The 9,163-nt window shown below is 47.3% G+C and overlaps 1 protein-coding gene across 2 annotated transcripts; it reads left to right on the forward strand.

The window, feature by feature from the left end:
• Positions 1-2,358: 2,358 nt before the first annotated feature.
• On the forward strand, positions 2,359-7,892 carry CNGA2 (cyclic nucleotide gated channel subunit alpha 2). Of its 2 annotated transcripts, XM_087941266.1 has the most exons (4): positions 2,359-2,545; positions 3,362-3,460; positions 5,830-5,936; positions 6,392-7,892. In XM_087941266.1, the coding sequence occupies exons 1-4, from the start codon at positions 2,448-2,450 to the stop codon at positions 7,801-7,803; spliced, it is 1,716 nt and encodes a 571-aa protein (XP_087797392.1). In that variant the 5' UTR covers positions 2,359-2,447; the 3' UTR covers positions 7,804-7,892. The 2 variants fall into 2 exon arrangements, with proteins under 2 accessions (XP_087797392.1, XP_087797393.1); XM_087941267.1 differs by lacking the exons at positions 2,359-2,545; positions 3,362-3,460 and adding an exon at positions 4,741-4,848.
• Positions 7,893-9,163: the final 1,271 nt, after the last annotated feature.

Genomic DNA, 9,163 nt, shown 5'->3' on the forward strand with positions numbered 1-9,163 from the left:
TTTCATGGGGCTAAAGATAGCGGGCAGCAGCCCTCCTGCAGCTTCTTTCCCTGGCAAAGAAATCCCTTATTTCAGTTGCAGTTGCTGGAAGGCTAAACTAAGGGCACTTGGGAAATGCTTTGCCATCAAACGGGAACAAACATTGACATGTGTGCCAATCTGCAGGGTGGCAGTCAAGCGGGCAGGCTGTTTTGGTTGTCCAGAGCCTCAAGTGTGACAGAGATAACAGGTGTCAGAGAACTTAGGAATAAGCACTGATCAATAACAAGACCTGAGGTCAGTAATACAAACACATTGCACTGGGTATAGTTCTGAGATGCCTCTTCTATTGTTCCAACGGCCTCTTTCTTTTTCTTCAACTGACTTTTGTAACTGCTCCGGAATGACAGCAACTGTCTGTTACGCACAGCCCGGTGGCTCTTTCTCTGGCACAGCTGAGCTGGCTTCTTCCTTTTACCCAGTTTGCTTGCTTGCTGCTGAGCCTGGGGGCTGCTTGCCCTGGGTCCCCTCCTTTGACCCCCTACTCCCCGCACCCCAGTAGGCTGAATTCAGAGGGCAGAACGGAAGAAGTGTCTGTGTGTTTTTGCAGATGCTCAGCCAGGGTAATGACTAAAAAAAAGAGAAGAAACCGGGATAGTTCCCTTCTGAATTGCCTACCACACTTGGCACTTCTTCTGAGCTACCTGTCCAATACAGGAAAGCAGTGGGGGAGTATTGGGTGGGGAGGCTTTGAAAGGCTGTAAAGAAGAGCTTGGAAGCCCATCTTTAATCAGGTGAGGTGATACAGTGGAGGTAGCCTGCATTCCTGTGGGAGCGTTGACATTTCCCCCTTTTCAGGTGACATAGTTCAGTCAGGGATGTGGCTTTTGCTCATAGTTGGTGGGTGGGTCTCCCCAACTCAGCTCTGCAGTGCAAGAATGCTTCAAGTCCTTGAACATTATTCCTTTGATTCATGGTTAGTTTAATGATCATTCTTTTCTGTCCCACTGAGTTCTCCCATTGAGTTAAATACAAGTACTGCTACTACTTTTGCTTTTATTCGGACTACTGATAAATTTGTTGGAACCAATCACAAAACAAACCACCCAAGTTAGTGAGAAAACTGATATCAAAATGTCCACATAATAGTCTGTGGCAGCTGCTGCTTGCAACTGGTTTGTTGCGATTAGTTGAAAGCTCTGTTGTACCTTCCGGCTAATGAGCCAGGCTGCCCACTGCAGAGTTAGGCGATGCTCCTCCTGTGAAGCCGGAAGGCTGGGGGCTGACTCCCCAGGCTGGTTCCTCCCAGGTTGCCCTGTTGAGTCTGCTGAGGACAGGCCACGAAAGCATCTGACACCTGTTGTTAGGCAGAAGCTTGATGCTGATGAGGTTGCCATGGTTCTGATGACAAAGATGAAAGCCTTTGGGAGAAGCCTTGAATAATAACATGGAGAAACCACATGGGGAATCAGAGCAAACAGAGGCCAGGGGCTGCAGAAGCAGTGAAGAAAAGGAGGATGGGAGGACATTCTCTCACTAGTTGTATCAATCAAATTCAAACAAACTTTTGAATGTGAATACGGGACTTCTTGCTTTGCCAACTGCAATAGTCCAATTTGTTTATTAACCTGTAACCATTTAAATGTTTTTGTTACTCTTGCAATTAATTGTATCTGCAGAGATTTGTTAGTACAGGCTGTTTGTAGGGTCTTGGGCAAATTAATGGAGGGGAACAAGGGAAGTTCAGCTCAGCTATATGGTAGGTGCCACATGATTAACACCCAGTTCACAATTTTTGTCCTGTAACTTTCATAGCTAAAGGTTTCACTGACTTTATGGGGCTGTCCCTTATTGGGCCAGCTCCCAGCTATTAATAGGCCCCAGGGCTCTTGGGTGTTTGGAAATTTACCTGCAACCCTACTTTTCCTAGGACCAGATCTGATCCCTCCTCCTGGTCCTCGGCAGAAACTGAAAGGGAGTCATGCCAGGAGGAAAAGATAGGCTGGTTGTTCCCTTGAGATGCATGGAACAGGACTTCAGTGGAGACACCTGGGGAAAGTGGCCAAACTGACAGGAGGAAAGGGCAACCTCACTGGGATGTTAAAAATGATGCTCCGTCCAACATGAGAAAATGCATTTTAAAAGCCCTAAAGCACTGACTTTGCTCAAGGAAAGTTGAACAGCAGCCTTGGCCAGATGGAGTTGCCTAAGCTTATAAGCCAGTCCTTCGCCAAGCAAAGATGCCATATTTCAGTGGATCTCAGGAAAATTACTTAAGATACCAGTTCCTCCAGATTTCCAACCATATGCCCCCTCTCACATACAACAGAGTCCTCTTTGGATAAAGCAATAGTGAAGCACCCAGCCCAGAAGCAAACATCTATCAGGTTCCCACATGTCCAGCCAGGCCTCTTTATTTTCCCTGTTTTCCGGAGCAGAATAAAGTTGGTGGCTTCCGCACATGGAGGATGATGGCAAAGAACAATGGTACCAACCACCAGAGAACGGTCTCTGTAAAAACCAAAGGTAACCTGGAGCAGACCAAGCTCAGCAACCATGATAGCAGGTAACTCGGAGCTTTCGAAAGGCTACAATACCCTCCATTTGCCAGACGGGCATCCGGTTACATTAAGGCAATGGCATTCTGTATTTTTGAATACGTAGTGTCTATTTTGGTATGTGTGTGTATGTGGAGGTGGAGGGGGGGACATGTGTGGTGCTGCAGTGCTGTGGTGTGCTGCAATCACTGCTCCTTTTGTGCACGTGTTTCCTGCTGCAGCCTGGTATAAAATGTGCAGTTCAAGGTTTTGATGTTGGGTCTGTTATTCAGATGGAATTCAGTAGCTGGAGGTCTTCTACTGTTAGGAAAAAGAAACCTGCTGGACCCACCTAGAGAGGTTGGTGAGGCTGCTCTGATGCCAAGGAAACTTTCTTCCTCATGACCCATGAGATGGCATTTCATCAGAAAGTGCCTGGTCTCTCCTCCCCTTGATCTGAAGCCTTCTCTTGCCTCACTAAAGCTAGGCCGATAGAAGCAGGACCTGCTTTGGCCAATAAAGAGCTTGTTTCCAGACCAGAAACTGGGCCCCAGAAACTTGGTTTGCAAGACATAATCCTGTGGATTCTCACCAGTCTGTGTAAGAACTAGAGAGGTAACTTGGCTTTGTTTCTCTGCTGTGCCCAGAGTGATAAGTCTGGAGAAGGCAGAAGCTCTTGATGCCTTTGAGAGAGCAGCTCAGGGTTTGGCAAGTTACCGAGGCCTTGTTTCCATGGAAAGAGAGGAGTGGTCTTGCTGAGGATGGTGGGTGATGGTGGGCAATGGTGGGCTGCTACGTAGCTTCATAAGCCAAGGAGGACCACTTGCTGTTTGGTCTCTCTACAGGCTTCCCTCCGTTGATGATGATGATGATGCCTCCTCAGAACTGCAACGAGTGGCTGCCTTGGAGGAGGCAGACCACCCCAAAAAAGGGGCCCTCTCCAGGTAGGCGTCATCTGGCTTTGGCCAGCTAGGATCTGCCAGGTGGGAAAGGCAAGGTGAGCAGAGTTTTCTGACACAGACAAGGGGTGCAGGCCATTTTTAGTGGAGTTGGATAACAGCAAGGATTTATTCCTTGTCCTGAAAGGTCTTTTGCCAGAGTGTTTAGGGATTCCTGCTGCACCCCTTCCTAGGCAATAGGAGGAGGGGTCAGTGGGTCCTTTCTTGGAAACTTTGGGCTGCAGTTGCTTTAAGAGTAATTCTGTAGTTTGCCTAATAAGATGCAATCATGGTTCCTGGGTTCAACATATGAGGATGTGATGATGTTTCAGTAGGAGGAGTAACAACATTTTGGGGACTACAAAAGGTCCAGATGTGTTCTGTTTGGACATTACTGCTTTCCTTCTCCAGTCCTAACCAGGCAAGAGAAAAAAAAAAAACAATGGCCAGTTTGTTTCCCTGAAGTTTTCTGTGCCACATCTTCAACTCCAAACCAACCAGCCTCCCTCCCTCCCTCCCCCTGCTAGGATAGCTCGGCTGGTGATGGCTGTCCGAGGATGGACAAAGAAAGGTATGAAAGAAGAGGAGAGAACGGACTCCTTCCTTGAGCGCTTTCGTGGACCTGATGTGAAGACCTTAGCATCAGAGTCGGCAACGGCAGGTGGAGATGGCCTTGCAGGCCAGGGGCAGAAGAAGTGAGTCTGCCTGACTCCCTGGTGAGAGGGGGAGCTCTCTCTTCTGGGGTGGTGGAGGGGAAAGATGAGGGGCTTTCTTTCTAAGGGGGTCTCAAGAAAGAGAGCAATGAGGGCTGCCTTGACCTTGGATCGGGAATGATGGCAGACGACCCTGATGGCTAATGCCAGAAAACAGCTGCTGGCTGCTCTGTGGTGGGGAGGGGAGCAGCTGAGAAAAATGAGAGGAACACGAGGGGAGGAGAGAATGTAGCCTATCTACTACTTTGTCCTCCTGGTAAGGGAGTGGTGATGTTGCACTGAATGCGTTGGAGGAATGTCACCTGGGCCGCTCAGGCGGAAGAGCAGAAAGTTTGAGCTAATCTTTTGGGGCCAATCCTAGTAGCTACGGTCTCTAAGGATGTGCTTTACTGAAGCCAAGGCAGTGGATGCTGCTGAACAGGAGTATGGCAGTGGTGTCAGTCCCTCCCCCCACACCTCACCTTCCACACGGGGTGGGGGCACTATTTGAACAGGAGCCAGATCCTTCCTCTCATCAGCCCTGCCCTCCCAGTGCATCTCAGCTCCTTTAAAAGGTTTTGACTGTGTTTCCAGGAAGAAATGGAAAGGCTTTGTGATGGACCCTGCTGGGAAGTGGTACTATCGCTGGCTCCTGGTTATTGCAGTACCAGTTATGTACAATTGGTGCGTGCTGGTTGCCAGGTGAGTGGGGAGTGTGGTTGTTTTGCCCTTGCCTCCTGTGTGTCTCACTTGCTGGAGTGACCTGGCTGCTCTTTCCCAGGGCCTGCCAGCTGAGCAAGCAAGCAGGTTCCAGATTCTTCCAGTGGAAGAAAAGATCCCCAAGTAGACCCTTTCACAACCCCTCTTCTGCCCCAAATGTGATTGTCCACCACTGCAGACCTGAGCTGGCACACCCAGGCTGTCTCCTTCGTACCTGCCATGGTATCTCTCTTCCACTGGCTGCAGAGGAAGACTATGTAGGGACAGAGCTTCTTTCAGACATGTCAGTCATCAGAAGGAACATTTTGCTGGTGGACAGCTGTCATCTTCTGATGCATGGAGTCCCAACATCTGTCCCTGGAAATTGTGCTGGCTGTCTTTCCTCTCCTGGGGGACCCCCCCCCCAAAAAAAAATTAAGGAAGCACTTTTGGTTCAAGATAAGGGAGGGTCAGCCAGTTCCCTACACAGAACATCCAAATGCTCGCTCCCACCACTATAGATCCACTCTGAAGAAACTGATTTTCAGCCTTTAACTTTTCCCCCTTCCTAGCAATTTTCTGCAAGTGGAGGGCCCGTTTTTTCTTTTCTTTTCTTTTGTTTCATATGAACTGAATGTTGATCCATTTGATCATGACAGACATTGACTGGCTGGCCTGTTGCCTGAGCCTGATGCTGTGGGCTGAGTGGACTGGCCCAAGTCACCCAGCTGACTTTTACAGCTAAGGAGGGACTAGAATTCACATTTTCCTGGTTTCTAGCCTGGTGCCTTCAACATTAGACTAACTGGCTCTTATTTTCAGCTTTTAACAAAGGTGCACAAGATACATCCTGAAGAATGTCCATTCTCTGGTGACCATTCACCTGTTTTTTCTTTGGACAGTCCTGCCTAGTGGCCCCATGGTCTCTGTGCCCTGTTTGTCACAGGCTTCCTGTACCACACCTCAGCTCTGGTCTCTTTACAGAGCCTGTTTCAATGAGCTCCAGAGAAGGTACTTGCTCTGTTGGCTGGTCCTGGACTACCTGGCAGATGGCATTTACATCGTGGACATTGTCATCCGGATGAACACAGGTGAAGGAGAAGAGGTGGGATCTGGATTGGGAAGGATTTGTGCTCTTTCTGTGGCTGAGGGAAAGATGCCTGTCTCTCCAACAGGCAGAAAACGACCTTGAGAAAGTCAATCTCCTTGCCTGCAATTCATGGGGGGAAAAACAGTGAAAGATTTACCAAGCTTTATTGCTTACAATGGCCAAACTGGGCAGTAGTGGCCATCATAGAAATGAAACTGCCCCGATAGCAAGCTGAATTAATAAATGTTCAGACTGGGGCACTTGTAGCTTTCAATATTTTGTCTCACCACCCTTCATCACTGTGAGAATGGACAATGTTGTCCTTTATGTTGTTGTGCGATCCAGAGTAGCTCTTTCACTAATCACAGGCAGACCATGGAGCCTGGGTATAAGGAACAGTAGCACAGAATGATGTGCATAACCATATTTGAACTGCTCTTTGTGTTTTCCTGACAGGTTTTCTTGAGCAGGGATTACTCGTTAAAGACTTCAAGAAACTGCGTGCTAAATACATTGCCACTTTGCAGTTCAAGTTGGATATCTTATCCATTCTGCCTACTGACTTGGCATATTTTGTGGTTGGCATCCATCAGCCTGAGTTACGCTTCAATCGGCTGCTACATTTCCCTCGCATGTTTGAATGCTTTGATCGGACTGAAACAAGAACCAGTTACCCAAACATCTTTAGGATCTGCAATCTGGTGATGTACATTTTGGTCATCATCCACTGGAATGCATGCATTTACTATGCTATCTCCAAGGCCATTGGCTTTGGAGAAGACACCTGGGTTTATCCAAATATCTCAGATCCAGAATATGGATATTTGACGAGGGAGTATGTCTATTGTCTCTACTGGTCTACACTGACCTTGACTACCATTGGTGAGACTCCTCCCCCCGTGCGCGATGAGGAATATCTCTTTGTCATCTTTGATTTCCTAATTGGAGTTCTCATCTTTGCTACTATTGTGGGAAATGTGGGGTCCATGATCTCCAACATGAATGCCACCAGGGCAGAATTTCAGGCCAAGATTGATGCCGTCAAGCACTATATGCACTTCCGCAAAGTAAGCAAAGAAATGGAAGCTAAGGTTATCAGGTGGTTTGACTACCTTTGGACCAACAAGAAAACTGTGGATGAGTGGGAAGTGCTCAAAAATCTTCCTGACAAACTGAGGGCTGAAATAGCTATCAATGTCCACCTTGAGACCCTGAAGAAAGTGCGGATATTCCAGGACTGCGAGGCTGGACTTTTGGTGGAATTGGTGCTCAAGCTTCGCCCTCAGGTTTTCAGCCCAGGTGATTATATTTGCCGGAAAGGAGATATTGGTAAAGAAATGTATATCATTAAGGAAGGAAAGTTGGCTGTGGTGGCAGATGATGGTATTACTCAGTACGCCTTACTGACGGCAGGGTGCTGTTTTGGAGAAATCAGCATTCTCAACATTAAAGGAAGCAAAATGGGGAACAGGCGAACGGCGAATATTAGGAGCATTGGCTACTCTGACCTCTTCTGCCTGTCCAAAGAAGACCTCATGGAGGCTGTGACTGAGTACCCTGATGCCAAGAGGGTCCTGGAAGAACGTGGCCGAGAGATCCTCACCAAAGAAGGGTTGTTGGATGAAGCAGCAGCGGCGGAAAGCATGGAAGCAATGGATGTGGGCCAGAAGTTGGACAGGTTGGAGACCAGCCTGGAGACCCTGAACACTCGCTTCTCTCGCCTCTTGGCTGAATATGATGCTACTCAGATGAAGCTCAAGCAGCGCCTCACTTCTCTGGAAGCCAAAGTGAAGGAAGAGAAGCAGGAGGAGCTTTTTCCTGACGGTTTTATCAGCCCACTGGGGGAAGAGGAAAAAGCCAAGCCTTGAAGTCTTGCTTCCTACCCTTTCCTGCTCATTTACTTTATTTACTTTATTTGCATGTTATTTATTCTCCCTCAAATTGCATGTTATTTATTCTCATCAGATTATCTGCCCACAAGGTGCATTTCTAGACTGCTGCTCTTTACACAGCTCTCTCCCCTTAGAGTGACCTTACAATTCTCCCAAGGCTTTCCTTCTTTCACCAGTTAACACTTAGATAGTGGAATCTCCCTTTTTCTTAATTCCCTTAATTCCTTTTCCTAGCCCCCTTTGAGATGAGACAATGCAGAATCTTAGATGTTCATTCTGAAAGATGTTCATTCATGAAATTGAAAGTAGACCAGGCTGTCCTGCTCCTACTTTGAACTCTACTCTGGTGACAATAATTCTTCTTGAAATAACATTTCACAATTGGTGACTAACAGCCGATTTTAAAAAGTCCCACGTCTTCCTATTCTGGAGGCAATTTCCAATGGAATCCTATTGCCTATATTATTTCACAGGCAGAAGGAAGGAAAGCGCGTACACATACTTCATGTGGGGGTAGTGTGAGTATTGTGTACCAGGACATGGAATAATCTCTTTAAGCGAGGTTTGCATAGTTCAAAATTGCAGAGAGAGAAATGTGCCTAAATCCCCTCTTTAACTCAGTTTTTGCTGCCTAGATTTTCTTATTCTGTTGCTTCTGAACAGTGAGACTTCCTGCTATGTAATTCTCTTTGTTTTTGAAGATAACTGAAATTTCTTCTAAGGCAACGCTGAGTGCCAAAAAAATGCAGCACATCCTGGCAGTAGTAGGTTTAGGGATTATCTTCACTTATCTCAGGCGGTCAGGAGAGGTCTGGTCCTTTTCTGGGCCAGCCATCCTTTCTCATCCTTAGATCCAGCTTGAAGAGGACCTGAAATTAATTGGGAATAGCTGTCCGATGAGCATAGATGGTGAGTTGAGGCCTACGGCTGCCTACCAGATCCCCATGTTTATAGTCTGGTCCTCTTTTAAACCAGGGGTCTTTCTTACATCATGCATGAGAAAATTGTGTGCATTGCAGGAATTGTGAATTGGGTCCATGTAATGAAGTTGTCTGGAAGGACTTTTGCACAATGCTTCCTTACTTGATCGGATTCAGTCCTTGGCCCTAACAATAATAGAAAAATCAACACTTTGCCTAAGGAAGAGAAACAAGTGCTTGCACCCTCACAGCAACGCCTGCTTGGTCTACTTGAGATGATGCGGAAGTGAGCCACTGCTCTGCTTCAGAAGCTGGCAATGAAGAAGAAATTCTCCTGTGCAGCTTTATAAGGAGCATATGGACACCCCCACCCCTCAGATCTAACTAGAATTGGAAGCAGATTAGGCCAGTTGGAA

This window comes from Pseudonaja textilis, chromosome 12 (genome assembly GCF_049901715.1).
Source record: "Pseudonaja textilis isolate UNSWEBS1 chromosome 12, rPseTex1.2, whole genome shotgun sequence".
Classification (NCBI taxonomy): domain Eukaryota; kingdom Metazoa; phylum Chordata; class Lepidosauria; order Squamata; family Elapidae; genus Pseudonaja; species Pseudonaja textilis.

What these genes read in the sequence shown, in the direction of transcription:
- CNGA2 (XM_087941266.1), top strand. Translation starts at nt 2,448, where the DNA reads ATGATGGCAAAGAACAATGGTACCAACCACCAGAGAACGGTCTCTGTA. An exon ending in CTCAGCAACCATGATAGCAG is followed by an intron (nt 2,546 to 3,361) that starts GTAACTCGGAGC and finishes GTCTCTCTACAG; the next exon opens with GCTTCCCTCCGTTGATGATG. An exon ending in TGTCATCCGGATGAACACAG is followed by an intron (nt 5,937 to 6,391) that starts GTGAAGGAGAAG and finishes TTTTCCTGACAG; the next exon opens with GTTTTCTTGAGCAGGGATTA.